General features: G+C 37.1%; 1 protein-coding gene across 2 annotated transcripts in view; it reads right to left on the bottom strand.

The window, feature by feature from the left end:
- The window catches only part of NAV3 (neuron navigator 3), a 227,241-nt gene that overhangs the window by 12,231 nt on the left and 187,423 nt on the right, over positions 1 to 27,587 (bottom strand). The window contains exons 23-34 of one of the 2 annotated variants that reach the window (XM_070947671.1): positions 23,593 to 23,676; positions 21,513 to 21,624; positions 19,825 to 19,946; positions 19,102 to 19,122; positions 17,095 to 17,267; positions 14,604 to 14,669; positions 13,398 to 13,551; positions 11,299 to 11,473; positions 9,444 to 9,541; positions 8,700 to 8,795; positions 7,367 to 7,535; positions 5,784 to 6,019 (exon numbers count right to left, since the gene is read on the bottom strand). In XM_070947671.1, coding sequence (XP_070803772.1) covers positions 5,784 to 6,019; positions 7,367 to 7,535; positions 8,700 to 8,795; positions 9,444 to 9,541; positions 11,299 to 11,473; positions 13,398 to 13,551; positions 14,604 to 14,669; positions 17,095 to 17,267; positions 19,102 to 19,122; positions 19,825 to 19,946; positions 21,513 to 21,624; positions 23,593 to 23,676 — 1,506 coding nt within the window. The remainder of the gene's footprint in view (positions 1 to 5,783; positions 6,020 to 7,366; positions 7,536 to 8,699; positions 8,796 to 9,443; positions 9,542 to 11,298; positions 11,474 to 13,397; positions 13,552 to 14,603; positions 14,670 to 17,094; positions 17,268 to 19,101; positions 19,123 to 19,824; positions 19,947 to 21,512; positions 21,625 to 23,592; positions 23,677 to 27,587) is intronic. The other variant, XM_070947672.1, reaches the window with a different exon arrangement.

Below are 27,587 nucleotides of genomic sequence, written 5' to 3'. Positions count from 1 at the left end.
CTGGTCTTTTTAAAGTCAATATCATGTCCTGTGGCTTTAAGGTGTTGGACCAGGGAAGAAGTTGGTTCCTCTTTTCTGACTGAGTTCTTGTGTTCTTCTATGCGTGCACTTATTCGTCTGTTGGTTTGTCCGATGTATGTGGTGGGGCAGGCGGTGCATGGGATTTCATATACTCCTTGATTTTCTAACTCAATTTTGTCTTTGGGGTTCCTTAGGATGGTGGATATTTTTCGGTTTGTGCAGAATGCTGTCCTGATGTTATGTTTGTGGAGGATTTTGCTTATTCTGTCTGTGGTGCCTTTTATGTATGGGAGGAGGGCTTTGCCGTTTTCTTGTTCTCTGTCTTGGATTTTAGTGGGGGTTTCTTTTTGGATTAGGTTGGTGATCTTATTTCTTTGGAATCCATTGGATGTTAGTACGTTAGTAAGAGTGTGTAGTTCGGTTTTTAGGTGTTGTTCGTCAGCTAAGCGTTTTGTTCTGGAAATGAGTGTCTTGGCTACAGAGTTGATCTGGGCAGGGTGGTGGTGTGAGAGTGCATGCAGATAGCGGTTTGTGTGTGTTTTCTTCTGGTAGATAGTGTGTCCTAGGGAGCCATTGGATTTTCTGTAGACTAAGACATCCAGGAAGGGAAGTTGGTTGTTCGCTTCTGTTTCCATGGTGAACTGTATTTTGGGGTGTAGGCTGTTGAGGTGTGTGAGGAAGTTATCCAGTTATCCAGATTATGAAGGTGTCGTCCACATATCTGAGCCAGAGTTTGGGTTTATGATCAGATTTTTCTAGAGCTTGGGTTTCAAAGTATTCCATATAGAGGTTGGCAATGACAGGTGAGAGGGGTGATCCCATGGGTGCTCCTTCTGTTTGTTTGTATTTCTGTCCATTATAGATGAAGTATGTGTTGGATAGGCAGTGGTTGGTCAGATCTAAGATGTGCTTTGGGGGGTTATATTTGTTTTGGATAACTGTCAAGGCTTCTTTGATAGGTACTTGGGTGAAGAGGGATATGACATCGAAGCTCACGAGTAGGTCACTGGGCTGTAAGTTTTGTTGCTTTATGATGTCTATGAACTGGAATGAGTTTTTTACGTATGAGGTGATGGATTCTGCATAGGGCTGTAGTTGTTTGGCGAGAAATTTGGCTAGGTTTTGTAGAGGTGAGCCTATGGAGCTGACTATGGGTCTAAGTGGGGTTCCTTCTTTGTGTATCTTGGGGAGACCATAAAGCTTAGGGCATCTGGATGATTTCTCTCTGGGAAAGATTCTTTGCTGAATCTCTTCGCTGATGGGGGAGGCTTTTATTTTGGATCTGGTGGTTTTTTTCCAGGTAGGTGGTGGGGTCTGTGTTTAGGGGTTTGTATATGGAGTCTTGGAGTAGGTTGGTTAATTTGGTTTGGTAGTCAGATGTGTTCATAACCACCGTGGCATTGCCCTTGTCTGCTGGTAGGATTATTATGCTGGTGTCTTCTTTCAGGTTAAGTAGTGCTGTCTGTTCCTCTTTGGGTAAGTTACTTTTGGGTGGCTTGCTGGTGCAGAGGATGTTGGTGATTTCGAGTCTGATTCTGTTTGCGTCGTCGGGGTTGATTTTGGTCAGGCTGGTTTCAACTCCGCATATAATGGTTTCAGTGGGGATGCTTTTGGGAGCGACTGCAAAGTTGAATCCTTTGGAAAGGACATTGGTTTCGGCTTTGGTGAGGATCCTATCTGAGATGTTATGCACTGTTTGTTTCATGTGTGGCTGTGAGGGTGGAGGGGATTGTTTCTGGCGTTCTTGTAGTCTTCGGAGTTTGTTGGTGTGTGTGTCTGTCTTGAGGGTGGTCTGTGTTTCAGCTCTCCAGACGGCAAGTTGTTTGGATTTGTCCCAAAGTGCGGGGTGGATCTTGTTGCTGAGTTTGAGGTGAAGTGTGAGGAGATCCTTGTTGATTCGGTCTAGGAGGAATCTTTTTCTGTGGAGTTCATTTCTGATTAGGGCTAGTTCTGTTCTTTTCAGAATGCGTTTGGTGGCTGCAGAGTTGGAGTGGAATTTCAGTTGGAAGCCTGTGGGGATTAAATTTTGATCTCGGCAGTTGCGTAGGAATGCAAGGTCACATAAAATGGAAGCTCTTTGGACTTCAAGTTTTTCATAGGTCCTGGTCAGATGGTGGATTTCCTCCCCGTAGAGGTGCGATATTTGTTTTCTCAGGTTTTCGCGGGTGTTTGTATGTAGGTCTTTGGTTATTCGGGTCTTCTCCCACGTAAAATTGGAAGTGTCTTGGCGACGTTTCGATGAAGTCTCATTCGTCATCTTCAGGCTGGTGTTCTCGGCTTCGTGCTTCCAGGAGCAATGTGAGATCGCAGCGGTCTCTTCCTTTTAACTGCTAGTGGGGGTGTGAGCTGATTGGGTGGGAACTTGGCTGTGCTCTGATTGGATGGGGGGTTGGTTGTGCTCTGATTGGCTGGGGGTGTGTTCTGTTTGGGTGGGGGCTTGGTTGTGCTCAGCTTAGTCTGAGTTGCAGGGGGATTTGAGCTGGTGAGCTGCGTTGTTGTTGTTTGGCTTCGTGTTTGTGGCCGTGCGAGCTCTTCATGGTGGGTGTCAGTCTGCTTCATGTATGGATTGGAGGGGTTTAAAGTGGCTAATAATGCAGCTGCGGTCTGGCTTCTGGTCCTTGGTCGTGGCTCATTATCAGTGTGGGTTTGAGTCTGCTTTCTGCATGGATGTGTGGTGTTTGTGGCATCCAATGGATTCCAAAGAAATAAGATCACCAACCTAATCCAAAAGAAACCCCCACTAAAATCCAAGACAGAGAACAAGAAAACGGCAAAGCCTTCCTCCCATACATAAAAGGCACCACAGACAGAATAAGCAAAATCCTCCACAAACATAACATCAGGACAGCATTCTGCACAAACCGAAAAACATCCACCATCCTAAGGAACCCCAAAGACAAAATTGAGTTAGAAAATCAAGGAGTATATGAAATCCCATGCACCGCCTGCCCCACCACATACATCGGACAAACCAACAGAAGAATAAGTGCACGCATAGAAGAACACAAGAACTAAGTCAGAAAAGAGGAACCAACTTCTTCCCTGGTCCAACACCTTAAAGCCACAGGACATGATATGACATGACTTTAAAAAGAACAGAACTATCGCCAAAACTGAACACTTTAACAACAGAATAATCAGAGAAGCCATCGAGATAGAAAAACGCCCACACAGCATGAACAAACGAGACGATACCTCCCGCCTACCAGCCATTTGGAAACCCGCCCTTATTGACAAACAAGTCCCTAACACGACGAATGACACCAGACCCACACTCACGAGAGCCACAGAGGATGTCACCACCACACATCCATGCAGAAAGCAGACTCAAACCCACACTGATAATGAGCCATGACCAAGGACCAGAAGCCAGACCGCAGCTGCATTATTAGCCACTTTAAACCCCTCCAATCCATACATGAAGCAGACTGACACCCACCATGAAGAGCTCGCACGGCCACAAACACGAAGCCAAACAACAACAACGCAGCTCACCAGCTCAAATCCCCCTGCAACTCAGACTAAGCTGAGCACAACCAAGCCCCCACCCAAACAGAACACACCCCCAGCCAATCAGAGCACAACCAACCCCCCATCCAATCAGAGCACAGCCAAGTTCCCACCCAATCAGCTCACACCCCCACTAGCAGTTAAAAGGAAGAGACAGCTGCGATCTCACATTGCTCCTGGAAGCACGAAGCCGAGAACACCAGCCTGAAGATGACGAATGAGACTTCGTCGAAACGTCGCCAAGACACTTCCAATTTTACGTGGGAGAAGACCCGAATAACCAAAGACCTACATACAAACACCCGCGAAAACCTGAGAAAACAAATATCGCACCTCTACGGGGAGGAAATCCACCATCTGACCAGGACCTATGAAAAACTTGAAGTCCAAAGAGCTTCCATTTTATGTGACCTTGCATTCCTACACAACTGCCGAGATCAAAATTTAATCCCCACAGGCTTCCAACTGAAATTCCACTCCAACTCTGCAGCCACCAAACGCATTCTGAAAAGAACAGAACTAGCCCTAATCAGAAATGAACTCCACAGAAAAAGATTCCTCCTAGACCGAATCAACAAGGATCTCCTCACACTTCACCTCAAACTCAGCAACAAGATCCACCCCGCACTTTGGGACAAATCCAAACAACTTGCCGTCTGGAGAGCTGAAACACAGACCACCCTCCAGCTGCGATCTCACATTGCTCCTGGAAGCACGAAGCCGAGAACACCAGCCTGAAGATGACGAATGAGACTTTGTCGAAACGTCGCCAAGACACTTCCAATTTTACGTGGGAGAAGACCCGAATAACCAAAGACCTACATACAAACACCCGCGAAAACCTGAGAAAACAAATATATATATATATATATATATATATATATATATATATATATATATATATATATATATATATATATATATATATTAAAAAAAAACAACCTTGTAAAAACTCCATATATAACTATTAAATAATTGATTATAAACTCCAGACTTCACTAATCTGGCAAGAATAGCCAATACCTCAGATTATAGGCTAAGGATCTAAATGGATTTTGATAGACTTGAACAATGAGCCATATCCAACAAAATGAAATTTAATGTAGAGAAAAGTAAGGTAAAAACAAAATATACAAGACAGGGTAGGTGAAACCTGGCTCAAAAGCAGTAACTGTGAGAGGGACTTAAATATGAGCCAGCAGTGTGCGGCAACAGCCAAAAAAGGTAATGTAATCCTTGGTTGTATAAACAGAGGATAGATCATGTGAAGCATTAGTATCACTTTATAAAACCTTAGTAAGAGCACATCTGGAATACCTATAATGATTTAACCAGTTTTGGTTAAATCATTATAAAAAAGATATTGAGACTTTGGAGTGCAGAGAAAAGCAACTAAGATGATTAAGGCCTGGAGACTAAAACATATGAAGAATGGTTGCAGGAATTGGATATGGTTAGTCTAGAGAAAAGAAGAACTAGGGATAACATGATAGCAGTGTTCCAATATTTAAGGGGCTGCCATAAAGAAGAGGGGGTGAACTTATTTTCCAAAGCACCAGAAGGCAAGACAAGAAGCAATGGATGGAAACTAATCAAGGAGAGAAGCAATCTAGAACTAAAGAGAAACTTCCTAACAGTGAAAACAACCAGTGGAATGGCTTGCCTTCAGAAGTTGTGACTGTTCTATCACTGGAAGCTTTTAAGAAGAGACTGAGCAGCTACTTGTCTGAAATGGTATGGGGTCCCCTGCTTGAGCAGGGGGTTGGATTAGAAGATCTCCAAGGATTAGAAGACCTTCCAACTCTATTATTCTGTATTTTCCAAGATTAGTTGGGACATGATGATTACAAGGACAATGCATTCCTTATGTGACCCAGATAGTACTATGTCTAACCATATAAAAAGTCAAATATAAACCAACTGGATCACATCTTGTTGTAAAGCATAAGCGTGGATACTCAAGAAAGCAGCAGCAGCAAAGATGTATCATATCCCTATTTTGTGTTAGGTGTATCAAACCAAGCAACATGTCAGATAAGAAGGACAAAATTAGCACAAAATGGCAAAATGAATACAAATATACTGTGGCAAATCATTAAAGATATGAATATATGAAAGTAGCAAGTAAAATGTCAGTTATTATCCAGTAAAAATATTTTAAAATTCAGTTATTACCTAATTCTAATATAAAGAATGAAACATGCTATTCTTTAATATGTATAACATTGATGGCTCTTTTTCTGAGATCTTACCTTGCTTGATTTGTGATCAACAGTAAAAGTAATAATGGCATCTTCCATTTTTTTCCGGCCAGATTTAGTTATCAGATATTCAGCAAGCTTGTTGGCTAAATAGGTCTTTCCAGTGCCACTAGGTCCTGATAGGATAATCCTGTGATGTTCCATCAGTAAATTAAAGTACCGTTGACTAATTGGTTTAGGAATTAATGTATCAAACACAAAGCTATCCAAACTATTTTCTTCTACTCCTGTCAACAAAAACAAAACAAAAAACAAGAAGTAAAACAGGGAAAAAAATTCCTATTGATTATGTTGTTTTGGAGAAAGTATGGAATCATTTAGAGAAATAATTTTTCATACTTTTTTAAAAAGTCAATTCATTGAATATTAATGTAGCAACGTGATTAGATAAGTACTTGCAATCAAAGCAAATGTGAAGTGAAAACTAGGTGAGGCAGCAAGGCATATCTGAAATGTCTGAGACACTTAAAAAGGTCAAACTGATTACAGAATGAGTTAGCAGATCAGAAATATCGCTGTAAATCACAGACAGTTCCTTTGAAGGCCCCCACACTGTCTACATAGTTGAAATCACTACACTTTCTACATGGTTGAAATATTTAATTCAGAATCCTAATTCCTCATTCTTTAACATTTATTTATTCTGTTTATAAATTTGTCTTCATTTAAAAATAATAATACAAATATTACTATGCACATATGAGATTCTCACAATTAATTTAACATTAATAAGAAATTTTAGATGCTACCAAAAAAAAAGGTGATGCTAAAGTAGGAACCATCAGTGGTGAAGTGGTTGAGATGATAAGACCTAAGTTTGAAATGTAAAGGATGTATCAGCTCAGTCTCATATTACGTGGTTATATCCAGTCCACTAACAGCAAACATATTTGCCAGTGGTTGTCCCAAATATACCTTTGGACTGGTCAATGTTATTTTTATTTGAATTTCCTAAATCAGTATATGGATTCTAAGATTCTGTCCTTTACAATATGATTCTTAGGTCACAAGAAAGTATTAGAAATGAAATGTCTATTTTCGTTTGAATAGCTAAGTAATAATGAATTGTAGACTAAAATTCATTCTATGTTTATGTATGTATATTTAGTCACTGATGAAGCTAGAATGCATTTATGAACCAACCTAAATTTATGAAACTGACATAAGTTACAGTTATCACATTTACTACTGGAAAACTAATTGGTGGAAATCATGTGTAGAAGAAAATGGGCATTATCTGTTCCAGACTTGTTTTAAAAAGCAGCCATTTCAACTACGGTATACCAGGGCAGATATACCAGGTTGTTTAATATTTAAACTATTCTAATCTGTACCAGGTCATTTAATACTTATAGTCTGTTATTCCTAACAGACTATACCTTCAAACTGGTATCCAACAATTGTATTACTTTATTTTAAATTATTACTTTTATTTTTACCTGACTTTTATGCAACTTAAAAGTGCAATTGATCATGTAGTTATATTTTTTTCTATTCTTTTGGACAGTATATTATGGAAACAACATTACAGAGTATGCAGAAGAAAAAGGGAATAAATTAAAGGTGTGTTTTACCTTTAAGATTCACTGTGATTATGTTATTATCTCCAACCAGATATCCACAAGGTAGCAATTCAGGTACTTCTTGGTTATGGGCTCTAATTATATCACCTACGCAATAATTAGCTATACAATCTGAGCTCAAACCAAGGCTCGTAGCTGGATCTACTCGGAAAACATATTCCTAAAATAATAAAAAACAACAACAAATGAAAACATTCATAGTTTATAGTATCAATGAATGAATTATCAATCTACTGGTTCATATGCCATTCTCATTACCACAACTTGTAGATCAAGAATATACATTAAGCTTAAATGGGAATGTCAAAAAACAATAACTCAAAAATGTCTAGTATTTCTTGTTGGATTTTATAAGACATAATTATAATTGTTTTGATTTCTATCTTGTCAGCTACCTAGATTGTGGGCAGTTTATAATAATAAAACACAAGTATTTAAAAAACATCATCATAAAAACTAAAAACTAGAGAAAACCAGAAACTTCAATCTTCTTCACTCTTGAAGAAAAAAATAGTTCTGGGCATTTGGCCAGTTTATCACATGTGCAAATGAAGCTCAATTTACTCCAGCTGCATTTAGGTAGTTCTATGAAAGGAACAAGTTTTAATCTAGAGCAGGGGTGTCAAACGTCCGGTGTCATGTTGTCGTCATGTGACTTATTGTAACTTTTTTCCCCTTCGCTAAAACAGGGGTGGACATGGCCAGTGTGTGATGCATCCGACCCGCAGCCCACGAATTTGACACCCCTGATCTAGAGCATGGCCTTGGATAACATCCCAATCAAAGAACTACCAACTCAGACAAATTAATTAACAGTAAACAATCAAATCAAGGAACCACCAAGACCACTCCCACCAACACTGATAGGGCAAGCCACTTGCATATAAAATGAGAGCAAACCCCATTCCCTTCTATCACTGATGATGTTTCCTAGTTTGGAAATGAACTATCTGCAAGAAAACAACCAAACTCAGAGACACCTAGGACCCCCACAAACACCAATCTCACGGACCCTAATCAGCCTAAGATGTGAAATCAATTTATTTAACTCATTGTGGGGAATGTCCTGGCTCCTCATATATGTTTTCCTTTATTTACAGGTAAACTAGCCTATAAACTGGTTGCAGATATAGGACTAACATATTTGGTTTGTTAAAAACCTGGCCCACAAGTAGAGTTTTCTGAGTCTTTTTGCTGCCATCTCATAATCATTTGGATTTTTGCAGCTGGGATATGGTAACTCCAAATCTCTCACAAAATCTGCTTGATGTATTGTATTAAACTTGCAAAACTTGCTCATTGTATTAAACTTGCAAAATCTTACCTTAAAAAGTCGTCTAATTACACCGTCTAATACATCCCATTTTGTTTTACCACTGACCCTGATAGAACCTATCAAATATGCCTGTATTCTTTGGTCCTATGAAGAGAGGAGATAAATGAGGTAAGAAAGAAGTCATTTCAATACTGATAAATTATTTTGTCAAGCTTCTCTGAGTGTTTTTCTGCAGACAAAAATAGTATTTTTATGTTACAGATATATCAAATATGTTGCAGATTTATATTAAAATATTTATTGATAGCAATAGCAATAACACTTATATACTTAGACTTATATATTGCTTCACAGTGCTTTACAGTTTTTTCTAAACAATTTACAGAGTCAGCATATTGCCCCCAACAATCTGGGTCCTTATTTTACTGACCTCTGAAGGATGGAATGCTGAGTCAACCTTGAGCCAATGAGACTTGAACTGCCAAATTGCTGGCAATTGGCAGTCAATAGAAATAGCCGCAATGCTACATTCTAACCACAGCTCTTCTGATACAATTATGAATGTCCACATTTCTATAAATCACACATAATTATACCAAAATGCCAATAAATGTCAATGATGCCAATGTAAGTACAGCATGAGAAAAATAAATTCTTGCAATATTATTTGTTGCGGTCTAAACTGAATAAACTGCTGATTAGAACAGAAAAGCCTTTATAGCAACAGTAGCATTTATAGAAAGATAATTAAGATAATCGTATGGCAATAAAAGTTGGAAGCCAGAATAATACCTTTGATCGACCGTAGCCCTTGTTTATTGTGACAATGATCTTAACGTTCTGGCCTTCTTTATGGAGAGTTCCATCTGCAACATCTTCCAGTAAAATATCTAAGCAAGTAAACAATAAATAAATAATCTTTAAAAATAAAGTTAAATTTGTGTGAATATAGTCTGCAAAAGGCTATGATTATAATTGTCTCTGAATTTTTTTGTTTGTTTGTTTGCTTGCAAAAGCAAAATGAATATATATTTTGAATATATGGATTCTGTGAGTTGGAGTCAGATGCCAACTCAGGATGTCAGAATGTAATATGTGTAAAGAAACACATCCAATTCTACCTGAGTACTTATCTACTTAACGAGGATCATAAATGGACTGAAAGCCATTTCCCTGTGTGACTGATTGTTCAAACTGGTTACAGTGTTAAGATACTAATCAGCATGTTGCATCCATTTGCAGAGTTGCATTGAGTGCCAAGACAAAAATAATCAACATTTCAATGGTACTCTCATATGGCTGAGAGTAGAAAATAAGGGGAAAAAAGTGAAGAATTTTGTTAAACAGATACTACATCGCTGAAGAAAGATGAGAATCATCTGCAAGATGAAATCAATAATACAAATAAAATTCATCAATTAGTATTTAGCAAGGATGAATCAAATGAAAATACAGTCATATATAGTTTCAGTTTGGTATGGAGCATAGTAAAGCAAGATCATTTTTCAAGTATGACAAAAAGGTTACAATATTCTTGAATAAAAATGACTCTGAATCAGAGTTATCCATTTGTTTTAGGCAAAAAAAATGTTTGGCCTTATTTTTGGTTGCCTATTTTGCATGATGTCAAATATTTGAATCCTTAACATTTGTATTTTTGAAACATCCATCCTTTTAGACAAATCCTTCTTTGCCAGTGGGCTTGGTTCCGGCTGGCAAAGCAGCGGCTGGGAGGCTTCTTGCACTGAAAAAAAGAGGTGGCAGCTGCAGGCATCTTGTTGACAAGGGAGGCAAGATGCTGGCTGGCAGGAACTCCAGCGGCGATGGCTCAGTTCTGGCTTGCCAAGGGACGAAGAAGCAGGCGGTCGTGGGGGAGGAAAAAGGGAGATTGAGTAAGGGCTCGGGCCTCTGAAGGAGGGGAAATGGGGCAACGTATCATGCTTAAGGGAGAGCGGGCAGCTAGTGGGAGAAGGCTCCAGGGTCTTGGGGAATGGGTGATGTTAAGGAAAAATATGGTATTAATTCAATTTTTTTTCCTACCGGGTTCTGTGGGCATGGCTTGGTGGGGATAGAGTGGGTGTGGCCAACTAGATGTCTCTCACAGCAAGGTGCTGCTCCTCAGTCACATGACCTGCCCACCAAGCCATGCCCACAGAACTGGTGGGGAAAAATTTGAATACCACCATTGATAGACAAACATACATAACACATATATAAGAAAAAAATTATAAATGCACATTTAATTATTCCATTTCTATATACAGTATTTTGCTGTAAAGGTATTGTATACACATAGATTTATATTTTCCCTCACAGAAAACCTCCTCAAGTGAAAACAGGAAACATCCAGCCAATACTACTATTGCTATTACTGCATTCAATACAATAGAAAGAATCAACAACAATATAGTATTTCAATTTTCCTTAATACAACATAGGATTATTTCATTTTATATTAATTTTCAAAGTTGTAAACCTCATTTACATAATGAGCACCTTTCCAAATTTAATTACATTTCTCTGTACTTTGACAATAAAATTATATTTGGCAAGAAGTCTGTAAGTGTGGGGCAATTTGTGAGGAGAAAGAAAGAGAAGTGTTCCTTGATGCAAGAATATTTCTTAACAGAATAAAGCTTTTACTTACCAGATGTAACTGAATCTGTGATGTTCAAATTATTCAGAGAGAGACCTAGAGATTGTCGCGAAGAGGAAGAAGATGTGCTGCTTGAGGATTCTGAACATGGCCTGATAGGTTTGCTAGTGTTTCCAGTCTCAGCCTTCAAACGATCATTTTCAGCTTTCAAAATCTCAATTTCATTCTAACATATAAAATACAAGTAAGAAACAATTAAATAAATGAAGCAGAGATTTCTAATCTTTCTGGTATAATATGGATAATAATAATTTAACCATTAAGACCAAACAATTTTGCAACAGAGGTGCAAAAATATAGAAAGAATTTTCATTGGTATATAAACTGGAACTTTGAGGCTATCATATTTTTGAAGTATATCAAATAATTATAGCAATGGAGCAAAATAATATCTATCTAATATGACAATATCATAACAATAATATCTATCTAATATCATGACAATTAATCTCACATTTAATTGCACTATTGAGATACATCCAAGTAGTAGTCTTTGTGGGAGATTTCATGTACTGGTAATTAAAGATAGACTTAAAGAACTAAACCAAAACCAAATTAAGGATCTCTTTCTTTCCATTGAAAACATCAATTGCAGATGAAGGCTGCCTCTTTATATTACGATAAAGAAAGAAAGAGTTCAGTTCTTTCTTTAAGTTTCCTGCAATGACAAATTCATTAACTCATCAAACTAATCCCAGTGCTTTTTTTTTTTAACGACTAAGTTAAATACAAAGGTCCTAATTTGGCAATCAGTCATTCAGGTATTTTGACAATTGCAACTATTACTTAACTAGACAAATGTTATAAGTAAATGTTGGAAACAGCATAAGGAGAATTTACCCAATCCCTAAGTAATCACAGAATATAGAAAGCAGAAGATCTGACCTAATAAAAATACACTTGAATACAAAAATTTTACTAAATTGAATTTTACCTGAGTCTGTACATAATGAAATCTTTCTGCATATTTACCTACTTTATGTGCAGTTGTTGGCAATTTCAGAATCAGAAAACCCTGAATATGGCAAATGCAGAAATAAATTTGGATAAATTACCCTTTCAGTAAATATTATGTAATTTGTTCTTTGGTTGGAATAAGAACTTTCATATCGTTCCTATAGTTGAACTCTTCTACCTCAGAAATATTCTTAGCTTTTCTTTTTGCACTCTATCTTAAATATAGATTTCAATGTATTTGTAGTACATTGAAAATTGCTGCACATATTTTCAATAATATACAAGTATAGAGATTGTGAAGACCAGAGTTGATTTGGGAAGCATAGAAATTTAATGAATTATTATTACATCTTTCAACTGATATTAACTGCTATCTATATTGTTTTAACTTTTAGTTCTGAATTTTTATTTTTATTCTGGTATTTCACAAATTAAGCACTGCATTCTATCTTTTTCTCCCACTGAATTATTTTATTTTCTTGGTTTAGAAGACTGAATCACATCATTTCAGCTTTTCAATACAAAAGGACTCATACTCCACAAGTACAAGAACCAGTCTATCAAATTCTAGGAACTTGATTTCAGGTAGGTCTAAATTGTACTCTCTCTTTCAATTTTGCGCTTTGAACACAGCATTGCAGCATCGTATTAAATGCTTGAAATTAATAGATGAAGTAAAGTAAATGTAAAATATACAGATATCCTTATCTGATGAGCAAGACAATCATAGAACAAAAAGATAATATTGAGTGGTTAGAGTTGAAATAAGCAACTATGAAGATTTTCTTAAATTGATGTAGTTCTTGATTGAATCAACCAGAATACTTCTAAAATACCCAGAAGTCCTTCTGCTTTTTGAATAAGTTGTAACATTTTGCAAAAGAATTGACAATTATAGAGATTTTTTGCCAATAACTACCAACAGGGATGCTATGCAAAATAATGTTTTGTTTTGTTTTTTAGAAAGGATTGATTCGATCTAATTTGTCTTTCATCTAATTATTTTTCAATCCCAATATTGACTGCTGGCTTTGATACCATTTCATGGCTCTGTTCAGTTCAGGGTGATTACAGTACAGCATTATTATTTTTTAAAAAAATAATGCCCTAATCAGTTATTCCACAGAACTGACCTGCATGCGGTTCATGGCTTCACGAATTTGGTCAAGATGATGGGCAGAGCTGAGGGCTTCAAGACGAATATCTGTAAGCTTGAGCTCTTTCTCCCTGAGCTCATTTTTTAGCTGCAGAATTATTTCTGCCTCTGCTTCTGTGCATTCACAGATCCTAAAAAAAGAGGAGAAGGTAAAGAGGCAGAAAATTAAAGGAAGGTTCTCTTCTCCCGGAGGGGTGTGTGTGTGTATTATTATAGTATATCCAAGAATCAGAAAAGGTTTCTGCTGCTGATTCCTAGGAGCAGGAGGGAGAATTTCATCAAAGCAATATGAATCAATTCAATTGAAAAAAGTGAAAAGGGGAAACAGTATCTAGGTTAAAGTTGTAAGGATGTTTCTATAACTTTTCTACTTATTTCCTTTTATAAGAACAATGATGTTTTATACTCCAAATTCAATAGGACTGCATTTTACAAATCATTCCTATATTAAGTAATACCCCTGCTTTCATTAAAAGTAAATGATTTCCAAAATAATATAATTTAAAACTTCATTGCTACTATTAAACTATTATTTTTCTCTTTTGATATGATTTTTCAGATGATTTGTCTTTCAGTCCAACTCATATATAATGAGGTTACACAATACTTACATTAAATATCAGTATATGTGATCTGACTTAATTGATTTCTTTTTTATGGTGTTCAAAATGTCTATTCTATGACTGTAGAATTTAATCTGTAACGATTTCAAAAATGCTAATATTCAATAATTTCCATAATTTCCATGCTAATATTCAATAATTTCCATAAGTTGCACCGAGTATATGCCATATGGAACTTTGTGCATGGCATAACAGAGAGCAGTAAATACATATACATGACATCATGCTTCTGTTTCTGAAACCACGTAAGATGAAATCGAGAATACTTTAACAGTGAATTAAATTCACTTTAATAGTGAATTAAAACTGAAAATTCAATTTTTAATTCTTTCCTTTGGAGCATAAAAAAAAAACATGTCCTTTCTGGTCATTATTAAACTGATGTACAATAGCAACCACACCATTGTTCACATAATACTCTTTTAGTTCCATTTTTTTCTACAACATATAATCTATATATTGTATTTTCAAAGCATGCCTGCAAAGACGTTTAGGGAGAAAATAGAGAACATCCGTCTAGTTCTTGGATAAATAACTCCAAGCCCCTTGTGCCAATTTACCGGGATCTATGCTTGTAGATCACGGGACCATTTTGTCTTTTCTTTGGAGCCCAGAATAGAGATGACCTGCATATACACGCATTAGACAGACAGATGCAAGTGAAAGAAAGTAAAGGAAATGGTTTAGAAGATAAGAAACCAAGAAAGAAACAGAATAAAAAATGCAGTAGAATGAAAAAGTAAAAGCTTTAAGAGGGAATGATAACTAAATATGAAGATTATGTCACAGTTTAAACAACTCTTGTTTATGCCTTTCATTATCATGTTGAATGTAGGAACAATATAAATCACCAAAATCTACGGGTACAAGACTTAAGGTACAATTTTAAGGTTTTACAGTATTCAGTGTGATTTTTATCAGCATGCTTTGGAGTGCAGTCGTTACAGGCAAGATTGCTATTTTATGTCATATATTTAAGGCAGGTTTAATTTACCAGTTTAAGAGAAACTGCTAAGACAGGATATCTTTCCCGATAGGCTGATTCACAATGTGCAAAAATATTATTTCAGCATGTCAAAACATTCAGATATTTGATATCTGCCTCTGCCCAATTGGTAATTTGAAATGTTGCACTTCAGCAAACAGATGTATCATGAGGAATCACAATTGCACTATTATGGTGCATAACTGTGAACCAGAAAGAAAGTCCCTTTTAACACATCACTGCAGTTTTATATGTGTGTGTGTGTGTGTGTGTGTGTGTGTGTGTGTTGAAATGGGTAGCATTTCTTGATCCACAACAAGCAGAATGTTTTGCAGAGTGGCAAGTGGCATGTTTCATGTCAGCACGATTGTAATTGTAACTCTATAAACTTCCATCTGTCCAGGAATTGATCTATTTGGCTTAGTTTGTACAAATATTTATTGCAATCAAGAGTGAAGGGCAGTGGTTAAATTCAAAAATTTTACTACCAGTTCTGTGGGCGTGGCTTGGTGGGTGTGGTGTGGCTTGGTGGGCATGGCTTGGTCAGTGTGGCAGGGAAGGATACTGCAAAATCTCCATTCTCACCCCACTCCAGGGGAAGGATACTGCAAAATCCCCATTCCCTCCCATTCCTGGGGGAAGGATATTGCAAAATCTCCATTCTCACCCTACTCTGGGGCCAGCCAGAGGTGGTATTTGCCGGTTCTCCAAACTACTCAAAATTTCCTCTACTAGTTCTCCAGAACCGGTCAGAACCTGCTGGATTTCACCTCTGGTGAAGGGTATTACAACAGATCTAGCCTACCTCAGTATTCCATAGTCAGAGCTATGTAAATGCCAATGCTTCAAGGTTTACATTTTAAGCTGCTTTCTCTTACTGGTTACAGAAGGCAGCTGGGATATGTCATAATGGTGCTTATTAGCTTGGGAACTGCTGGGCCATGCTACACCAGTTTCATTATTAGAAGCAATCATCAAAGTTATTGTATTCATGGCCAAAGAGTGTCTGGGATTGAACAAAAGGAGGCATGTGTCTAGTGATTCAAGAAACTGGCAGGCTATTATGAGAAACACATTATTTTTACACAATTCATTTTAATTTGGCAATTCATTATTAAACAGGAGTGGTTCCTTCCCTCCTACCCTATTGACTGGATTTCATTTACATTCATGTGCATTCATGAGTACTGTATGTGTTTTAGCAGACTTCATTTGCTTGGGTTTGAGAAAACCAAGGAGAATTATTGTTTGAAGACTTTTTTTGCTTATTAATGGAAAGAGGTGTCCGTAAAAAAATGTAGAGGGGAAATCTAATATATAGAAGTTATTCTTCCTATAGATTTTTAGCTTCACATTTAGCCATGTGAGTAAATCAAGCTGTTAGAAATTACTTAAAGCAGAAAAGAAAAAACAACAAATAACAATAGCTGAACATTTGGATTTTAAAAAAAGAAAGCATAGCAAAGTGGCAGCTAATTTTAAAAAGCAACAACTTAATATGAAATGTAAGAATAATGGAAGGATTAAAGGGTACTGTTTCCATGAGATAATTATAAGTAGACTTCGCTTAATGATTGCCCTGTTTAGCAACTATCAACCTTGCAATGGTACTAAAAAAGTAAGTTTATGACCGGTCCACTCACATATAACCATTTTAACATCCTGCAGTTATCTGATTGCTATCTGCATGCTTCTTAGCTGGTTTCTCACAAGCAAAGGCAATGCAGAAGCCGGCAGTAAAATTGCAAATTATATGATGTCTCACTTGAAAATCATGGCTAATTCAACTAACAACAGCATGGAAGTGGCACTGTAAATCAGGTGCAGTTATGTGATGTTTTGCTTAACAACCATGTTGCTTAGCAACAGAATTGCTGATTCCAGTTATAGTCATTAAGCAAGGACTACCTGTAGAGAATTAAAATGGCTTGAATCTTTAAAAAGAGGCAATGCTTCTTGGTAACTCATGACCATATTTCAGAAATAATAATGACTTATTTTCCAAAACTATCCCATATAAAAATTGACACTTTCGCAAAGAGACATTTCTCAAAGAATAAACATACAGTGAAGTTGATTGGGATGGCCTGATTGAAGTAGATCCACAGTCTCCAGAGCCATGAGGTAATTTAGGTGAGGATGGAAGAGATGAATCTGTGACTTCTTCTATGTCAGAATGGGAGGAAGGAGCTTTTGGTGACTTCTTCTTTCCAAAAGCTTGTTTAAATGAACTCCTTAGCTAAGAGAAAAGAAAGGAACATCAATATCTTTGACAATTTAGCTCTCCTCATTTTTGAGAGAGTTCTTGTATGAGGTTAGTTTGCAGAGGCCAACTAGCTAGTACCTGAGGTAAGTGTATAGACAAAGCAGGGCATTATCATGTGCAACACCATATCTTTAGAAACATGACAGGGTGCTTTTTAAAATTAACTGAGGACTGTGTTATAGGAAATACACATAATCGAACTGTACTGATAAACAGATACTGATTTAAAACCCCACACCTGTTGTGAAACACCTTCTTTCTGGTATTCACTTTAAGATGATCGGTCTTAAATAAGTAATTTAAAAAAAAAAGTCACTGGCTTATAAAATACATTTAATTCCAATCAATATGACATTGTGCATTATTTGAGGGAGGAGACATTTTGTCCCAGAAATATTAGATATTATAACTTCCACAGTAGCACTGTTCAGAAATAAGCATTGTGAAGCTGCAGTATTTGCTTTTCCACTGACAAGAAGCTGAAAGGGTTGGGAAACAGAAAGCATTTGCTTAAGTTCTTTTAAAGAAGCAAGTTCATGTATGCAAGCATGACCTTTATTGTCTAAAAGCTCTTATCCATTATTGAAAGGTTCAGAATAGCCAAACAGCCATTTATTTCAATAGTTGAGATGGCAAAAGCTAGGTCTCTAATAAGCGCTATATCTTTTATGTCTGAGCTGTCAAAGGATTCTTATGAGCAAGCAGATTACTTAAACCAAGGGGAAAATATGGTTCCCAAGTAGTTGTTTTTATTACCTTCATCTAAATTTTGGAATATTTTCTTTCATAAGAATCAGTTCAAAAATAGAACTGGATATACGTCACTATTTTATTTGCTAGAAATTCAATTTATTTGAAGTATATATAGATTTCTCTCATCAGAATTTTTGACTTCTGTTGGTAAAAATATCATTTTGTATATTTTTTCTTAAGATATACACTTTGTATATGATTTCCAGTATTACCTTCACTTTTGTAATAATATCTGCTAGTATCAGAGGTGGGTTTCAGCAGGTTCTGACCAGTTCTGGAGAACCGGTAGCGGAAATTGTGAGTAGTTCGGAGAGCCAGTAGTAAAAATTCTGACTGGCCCCGCCCCCATCTATTCACTGCCTTCCAAGTCCCAGCTGATTGGGAGGAAATGGGGATTTTGCAGTAACCTTGCCCAGGATTGGGCAGGGAATGGAGATTTTACAGTATCCTTCCCCTGGAGTGGGGTGGGAATGGAGATTTTACAGTATCCTTCCCCTGCCATGCCCATCAAGCCACACCCACCAAGCCATGCCACACCCACCAAGCCACACCCACAGAACCGGTAGTAAAAAAATTTGAAACCCACCACTGGCTAGTATCCACCTTTTCATATGCAGTTTTGTCTAACGTGTGTATTTTGGTAGATATTTTGTTTGAAAAACTGCATTGCACTATTTGGAGAAGGGCCAAAATAGAGGGAAAATATTGCATTCCAGTTGGCATGTTACTTTGGAAAGCACAGATTGGTTTGTATGAAGTTGAATCAACTTTCTCTTCCATCCCTGTTCAAGAACTGGGAGGCTAAGAGCTGGTTAACCATCATCCAGCATTTCTTTTCGCCGTTTCATGTTTTCTAATGAGAAAGAAATGGATTTTGGCGACACTTCCCCTTTCCAGATTTTAAAGTTGGAGGTAAAATGAAGAGAAACATTAAGGAGACATAAAGGATAATATTTCAGAAGGGTACAAAAGCCTAATGCCAAAATGAATAGCAATCATGCCAAGATAGAATTCTTTGAGATGCATGCCAAATTTTCCAGGATTTTATATTCACCTCACTTCCTCTAGAGTTCACCTTGCAGAAACATGAAAGAGTGTGCAATTACAAATCAAGGGAATGACGTTGGAATCAGTATTTTTAAAATATTACCTGTGTAATAAACATATTTTAAACAATAAAAAGTATTTTCCTACTTTTATGTCAGTAAAATTCGAGTTCTTGAGGTATGTGTCTCAATTCAAGACCTTCATCTTTCTTTATGTTTTAAAGATATTTACTACATTTCTTTCATGGAACAATAAACTACCAAGAATGTCTACAGAGTCTTTAAAAAAAAGATAGCAAGAATGTGATAAAAAGTTATGCCTACTTTTAATGCATGACAAACATTAAAAAACAAGTACAAACTTCAATTGCACTTTTGTGGCTGCTATCTTTACTTTTTTTTTTTCATATTTCATGGATCGTCCTATAAAGTACTTTGGACAATTAATATATTGTATATAGTGAACAAATATAGTAACTTGTGAAGCCTGTTATTATGTTGTCATATTCATTTACATCAACAATATGATGTGATCTTGATGCATAAACAATAGAGCAAGATGCAAAAAAAAATTATACCTATCTAGTATATCAGCATTAGGTCAGCATCAACAACTATATTTATGAAGGGCATTAAAACAATGATTTACATGGTTCATTCATTATATTATTTATGAAATAAAGAATTATACAAAAGGACAGGCAGTCAATTTTACTTAAACAAGTACTTACCCAATTTTTCTTTTTCTTTTTTTTGGAATCAGCATCATTACTGCTACCCATGCTTGAATGGCTTGTACCACTATTGATGCTGGCAACACTTTCAGACGAATGTTGTCGCCTTATTCGCAAATCTATAATATAAAGAGAAATGAAATAGTGTGGACATCCTTTTCCCCAATGTAATTCCTACATCCTTTATCCAGTCTATAATTGTGACTATTTAAGGAATGATATAAAGCATTTAATACATCTCGTGATTATTCTTGATTGTTTTTACTAAATCCAGAACAGAGTATAAATTAATGGAACGATACTTTCTTAAGTTCTGTTCTCCTTTGAAACATCCTTTTCTTCTTCTGCTCATGTCTATTGAAATAACATATGGAATGGTTTACAGATTACAGAATAAAATTAATGAATTGCGTAATTCAGTCAATGTTTTAAATTGAAGCAGATATATAGGACACATTCTTCCAGAGATAAATGTGATTAAAAGGTCTTGAAGATATGACACATCCTAAAGGAAGTCAAAAAGTGTATTTGATAACTAAGAAAATCATTCTAAAAACCCTCATATTACCTGCTAAAGGTAAAAGTAAAAGTTTCCCTCGTACATATGTGCTAGTCATTCCCGACTCCAGGGGCGGTGCTCATCTCCATTTCAAAGCCAAAGAGCCAGCGCTGTCCAAAGACGTCTGCGTGCTCATGTGGCTGGCATGACTAAACGCCAAAGGCACACGGAACACTGTTACCTTTCCACCAAAGGTGGTTCCTATTTTTCTACTTGCATTTTTTATATGCTTTCGAACTCCTAGGTTGGCAGAAGCTGGGACAAGTAATGGGAGCTCACCCCGTTATGCAGCACTATGGATTCGAACCGCTGAACTGCCGACCTTTTGATCGACAAGCTCAGCGTCTTAGCCACTAAGCCACAGTATCCCTTATTACCTGCTATAGGTGGTTAAAAAATGATAGACATGGATTTTATAGAGAACTCATTGAACCTAGAGACATCTAGAAATGGAACAAAAGTGAGTAAAGAAGTAGAGATCTGAAGGATCTAAAATTATTTGGTTGCCTCTTAAAGGCAGCATGATCCTCCTTATGCCAGTCTGTTGTTGGCATTGTTTATGCCATCTCCAATCCCATTTAATATAAGTGGATAGAAAATTGAAAAATGAAGAACTGCCCTTCAATTCCACATAGTTGGCTTGAGCTCTACGGGTGATTCTAGTACTAATGTGCTATTTTTCAACCCAGAAGTGCTTAGTAGTTCCTCAAAAGAACCAAACTCTTATACTATTATATTTCTAATGGAGTTGTCAAAGTCTGGAATGCTCTACCTGATTCAGTTGTCTCATATACAAATTTTCACACTTTTAGTCACAAATTGTTTTCTGTGGACCTCACTTAAGAGGTCCGTAGAGGGGGCGTTCATAAGCGCATTAATGTGCCTATAGTCCCTGTCATTGCATTTTTATATTATTCCTGTTTTTGTTTCTGTTTCACAAATTATAATAAATAAATAAATAAAACTTTCGAAGTTGAACTTTTTAAGACTTGGAAACATTGTAAACATACATTTTCATATGGGAAGTTCTACAAATGTGGCACAAAACTCATTCTTTTGAAAAAAATACAGAAAGCTGGTAATGAGCTACCATTACATTCCTGAAAAGTGAGACAGAATACCATACCTCTCTGAATGTGGTCAGGGCCATTCAGAGCTCCTTGAATAGCAGCCTGTGCAGCTGAGTTCTGAGCTTTCAGCATTTCAATAGTTTCCCGTAGTTCTATGAGTTCTGATTCCTTTGGGAACAGGAGGGAAAAGGCTCAAAATGTAATTAGGTTCTATTCTCACAGTAATTAGGTTCTATTCTCTGGGGTAAAAACACACAAAATGGAATGAAAATAAGGTGTATGTGAAAAATGCAAGTGAAACTAAGAAGAAAATTAGGTTTCTTGTTTGCTTCTCATCTCTGCTAATCAAATGTAAAGTTCTTAAGTTAGAAGTTATTCATCTGTACAACTGCTGCAAGTAACACATTTTAGAGAAAAATGTAAACATTTGTGAAGACATGCACTATATTTCACATGTAGTACAGGGAGAAAATGTATGAAATTATTTAGTAAGCATAATGTATAGTTGAAACTATATCTGCTTCTTCCATTACAATTTCCAGCTCTCATTTTATATACTGAAACTTAAATTCTTTAAAACACTTATTGCTAGTCAAATCAAGAAAATTTTGATTTTTTTTTCATATTAGGATATGTAGAAAAAGCTTATCAAGGTAAAAAGCAATATAGTAAAATCATTCAAACCACCTTTGGGGAGTCTTATAATACCATTCAATTAAATTCACAATTTAAACACCATTTGTTTAAATTTACATCATTTGTGTCATTCTATAGTCAAGTAATTTGTCACTGATATCACTATTACTCAGCCCCAGCGATTTTAATATACGTGGATGTCAGCTCCCAGAATATCCCCATCCCTCATTTTTCATTCATTTTCATATTTAAGGTTTCAAACATTTTATTTTCCATGTACCCAAAATAAATCCATTCATTTTTTTCCAGAATTCTGAATGCAAGATCTACCAAGTAAATTGTGATAGAACACAAGAAGAAAAATGTTTCTTTTTTCTGTTGTATAATTTTTCTTTTTTGATAAAACACACATTCTTACAAAATCGTTATCACTTTAGATGGAAGACTCACCATTTTTTTTAAGCACTGAATAACCTCTTGTTTAGGGCAATTTTAAACTATTGACATAAAATGTAGTTTTTTTTCTATCCACTTTCACTGCTCTGCCTTTTTCTCACACTGTAAATGTTTGGTAATTTTATGTAGCATTCTAAATTACACACCTACACCCACACATATACAAATGAATGTAAAGGAAAATGTTTTGATTCACTTAATTTTTCATTGATTCTTAAAACAAATTTGTATTCCTATAAATCAGAGGTGTCAAACTGGTGGCCCGTGGGCCAGATGTGTCATGCGCAGGCCATGCCCACCCCAGGTCCGCAAATGGGAAAAAGTCATGAAATGTCACGTGGCATCAATGTGATGCGATGAGTTTGACACCCATGCTATAAATACTTAAAATGGGACTGCTTTTTTCTTTTTTCAATGGCAGAGCACAGGCAAAGCTATAAAAATACTATGTAGCTAGAAAAACATCTTGGAAACCATATTTTGTGACTTCCTTGGAAAATAGTTTAATTTAGAGTACTGCAATGTCAAGACTTAGCCACCTAATGTAATGAAACATAAACCAAAATTATATCCTAAATTTACATGTCAACTATTATGTTAAACATACTTAACAGTGAAGTCAAGAAAATCTATTTGTCCTACCCCCTTCAAGATATTGACTGAAAGGCTAAAAACATGAAACATTGTCAACTAATATTTAGTATTCTGATAATGTTGCCAAGTTACTTCTGTTGGTTTACAACCAGCTTTTGTTGTTAAATTTTTAATACACATTAAATCCAGTGTTACAAATATTTTAATTAAAACTTGAAAATGAAAGATTTTATCATCCCACGTCTTTCTGATACAGCTTGCTAACTGTAATTATGACTAATGTGATTCTTATAGAATCTTATTGTAAAGATTTGATAGCATGGGTCATGAAAGAAAGATGCACCTGTTTGTTTATTCCTCTACTCCTCTATCAATGCAAACTCTAATATAAGTCAGTGCCATTGGATTGTTAGATTCTCCACATTACAGCATCTGCCGGTTCAAACATACCTTTTGTTCAGCTGTCATTGTTAGGCTTTGTAACCGGCCTGTCATATTCCCTAAGCTTTTTTCAAATGCGGCTACAAGATGAGCCTGTGACAAAGGAGGAAACATTCAAATATAATCAAGATTTAAAAGGATTCAGTAAAGTCCAGAAAAGATGCTTGAATGCATTTTTGCCATCTCAGGTCTGTTTCTACGTACAGTAATTTCTTCAATCGTAACCTTACCTGCTCAAAACTATATATTTTAAATGTAATTTTACATTTATGTATCAAATGTATGAAAACATTTCCACAGTAGATTGCCAGTCTTCATTACCATTTTTGCTTGTTTGTTTTAACAATAACAAATTTTTTCAATGAAAAGTTTAAAGAAGAGAATCTACAGTAAATGATATGGTTTGCTAAACAAGCTGCATGCATTTCAATGTTGTCTTGAGGCTAAAATAAACATGGTGAAAATACCGATGGAAATCATAGTGACTGAGGCAAGGGGAAATTTCCCCCCATTTGCTTTAGAGAGCATCTTCCTTATATGTAAAATAAAAAATGGTATTGGGACTTCCTGCATTTATACAGAATAGTTTCAAGAAGGTTCAATTCCCTATTCCCTCAGGTCTCCTAGACAATGGTGGGATTCAATTTTTTTAACAACAGGTTCTGTGGGCGTGGCTTAGTTGGGGGTGTGGCTTGGCAATCATGTGACTGGGTGGGCGTGGCTAGCTGGTCATGTGACTGTGTAGGCGTGGCTAGCTGGTCATGTGACTGGGTGGGCGTGGCTATGTACATAGGGACTACTCAGAGGGCTGAAAAAAAGTCATTTCTGACTGGGCTCGCACTTTTGTCAGGTCCTCACACTTATGACCATCCTCACATTTATGCCCGTGCAGCTTTCTTAACACTCATTTCACAACTGCTTCTCTTCACCATGGTGACAAGATAGGGCAAAAACGTAAAATGTGAGGATACTCGTAAGTTCGAGGACTGGTCAAAAGTGCGAAGACCAGTCAAAAATAACTTTTTCAGCCCTCTGAGTAGTCCATATGCACAAAAGGACTACCCAGAGGGCTGAAAAAAGTGATTTCTGACAGGTCCTCGCACTTTTGACCAGTCTTCACACTTATGACTGGTCATCATTTATGCCCGTGCAGCTTTCTTAACAACCATGTCATTCATTTCACAACTGCTTCTCTTCACCATGGTGACAAGATAGGACAAAAACGTAAAATGTGAGGATAGTCGTAAGTTCGAGGACTGGTCAAAAGTGCGAGGACCAGTCAGAAATAACTTTTTCAGCCCTCTGAGTAGTCCATATGCATAAAAGGATACAGCAATAGAGAGGGATGAAGGAAGGGAAGGGAAATTAGAGTAGGAGGGAGGGTAAGAGAGGGAGGAAGAGAGGAGGAGAAGGAGAAAGGAAGAGGAAGTAGGGAGGAGAAGAAGAGGGGGAGGAAGAGAAAGTAAGAAGGAAAGAAAAGAGAGAGGTGGTAGGTTTGAGGAGAAAGATTGCTGTACAATAAAAAAGATGAAAGGGAAGAAAGCCAACCCCAAACAAATATAAAGATATTAAGATAAAAGAATGAATTGTTAAACTTTAAAGAATAAAAGAGAACAAATATGAATAAATAACAATAATTAGAAACACACATACAAACATACAATGTATTTTCTTTGAACAGAGTATTTGGCCGGTTCACAAATTTAAACAGTGTTTAGTCATTTCAATTAAATTTACAATTTCTATATTTCCTTTTTGCCATATTTATTCCTCATCTATTTTTGTAAAAAACCAATATTACCTTCATCCTCATCTCTAATCTTAATCAAATTCAATTTTTCCCTTCTATTCTATATTATACCCCTTCCCATTGTCATCTATTTTTATATCCATCCTCACATTGGTTAATTATGTAATATTAGTTGTTTAATATAAATTCAACATTTTAATATAAATCAATTAGTTATATAACTACCTTTTTTGTATATTAATCAATATGAACATGAATATTCCAATTATTTCCATGCAATCCAGTTTCTTACAAATCAATTAATTATATTTACCAATAATAATAAACCAAATAATGTCCCCCATATATTCCTCCAAACCACAACTTAACCATTTCTGCTTTCAGAAATATACAATTAATAGTATCTCAATTATTACAATTCCCTAGTTAAATAGAGCTTTTTTGTGTGTGTGTTTTAAAATCCTGAACTCTCCTCTTTTTCCCTAAATTCCCCATTGTTTGCACCTACCTTTTTTGGTGAGGAAAAAGAAAAGAAATCTGCCTGCCTAATTATCCAACGTTGCAGCAACAGCAAAGCAGTTTCAGTTTCGTTTTTCAGGATAGCTAGGGGGAAAAAAAATTGCTCCAGCAAGCAGCAGAGCCCTGAACAAAACAGCTGAGACAAATCAGCTGAGACTCGGGAGCCGATCTAAGCAAGGGCTAATTAGTCTATGCTGAAGCTCCGCAGGCCAATAAAATTACAAAAAAACACCGAACCATTTGTTAAATTGCTGGCTCACCCGTCCCTCGCCCACCACTATTTATTGGCAATAAATAGTGGTGCGGAGGGGAGGGGCAAGCCAGCAATTTAACAAATGGTTCAGCTCGTAGAACCGGCAGAATCCCACCACTGGCTATAGGGCGGCCCTTTGAAGCCCCGCGGCAAGAATTTGAACAGTTTTTTTTCCTCTAGCCATCAGCTGGGACTCCGGAGGCAGCAATAGATTGGGAGTGGGCGGGGTAAGCGAACGGCCGGCGATCCAACAGAGCAGAGAGTGAGGGTGAGTGAAGGCGTGGAAGCTGCTTTCTCCATCCTGCTCTCTTGCGTCCGGAGCCGGTGGGGAACCACGTGGCAGCCCAGGTGGATCCCAGGCAGCGGAACTCAGACTAGGGAAGGGGTGGGCAATTGTGGCTCTTTTACAACCTGTGGCCTTCAACTCCCAGAATTCCTGAGACAGCCACAGGTTGTAAAAGAGCCACAATTGCCTACCCCTGGCTACGGTAGGCTGGCGCCGCGCGGGTGGGAGGCGGGGCGGGGTGAGGGGCGGGCAAGCCAGCAATTTAACAAACAGTTCAGTGTGCTGCGGGGCCAATAAATTACAAAAAAACACCGAACCGTTTGTTAAATTGCTGGCTCGCTCGCCCCATTTATTGGCAATAAATAGTAGTGCAGAGGGGCGGGGCAAGGGGCGGGGCAAGACAGCAATTTAACAAAGGGTTCAGCCGAACCCCCTAAAACCAGCAGAATCCCACCACTGCTCCTAGAGCAGGGAGCCTCAACTTCCGGGCTGTGGTTCACTACTGGGCCCTGGTCTATTCTGAATAGGCAGACAGCAGGCGGCAAGTGCAAGCAGGAGCACTTGACTTGTGCCAGTGGAGGGCTGGCACGGATGTCTATATGCATACAGCTTGACTTTGCAGTCAAGCTGGGTGAGCATGCACACTGGCCTGCCACTTGAATGAGTGCACATGTGTGCCAGCCTACCTCTTGCATGGCCCGATTCCCTTCTCCCCCCCCCAGCCAAACCACCAAGATCTTCATATCTGTATTTCTGGCACATGCATTCCACAACCATGAGTGATGAATCAGTCCATAATTTTTCCAGTTGGGGTAAGGCAGGCCAAATGTCCAGTTTATCTACTGCCTTCTCTATTTTGCTTGAGGAAACACCTCAGTCTTTCCCCATTGGATAAAGCATAAGCCAGAGGCTTAACAAAGTGAAGGAAGATAGATTCACACTATCCTTTCCCCATGTAAATATACCTTTTTGTAATGAAATACAATTAGACTAAACTCTGCAGGCCTTTGGAAAAGAAGTCAAGACCTATTTCTTGCCCCAGGCTTTTAAGTCAGGTTGAGTAGAATCCAAGTTTGAATGATTTGCAGTAAAAAATGTTGAATCTGTTGTATTTTTTCTTGTATGCTGCCCAAAGACATATTGTTGGAGTGGGCACCATTATTAAATAAATAAGAATGATTTCCAATAGTGTCTCT

The sequence above is a fragment of the Pituophis catenifer genome, unplaced genomic scaffold (assembly GCF_029215685.1).
Source record: "Pituophis catenifer annectens isolate HBS135680 unplaced genomic scaffold, rPitCat1.0.hap2 SCAF_7, whole genome shotgun sequence".
NCBI lineage: Eukaryota > Metazoa > Chordata > Lepidosauria > Squamata > Colubridae > Pituophis > Pituophis catenifer.
The sequence above is the reverse complement of the archived record's forward strand: the minus strand, read 5'-3'. Positions and strand labels throughout refer to the sequence as shown.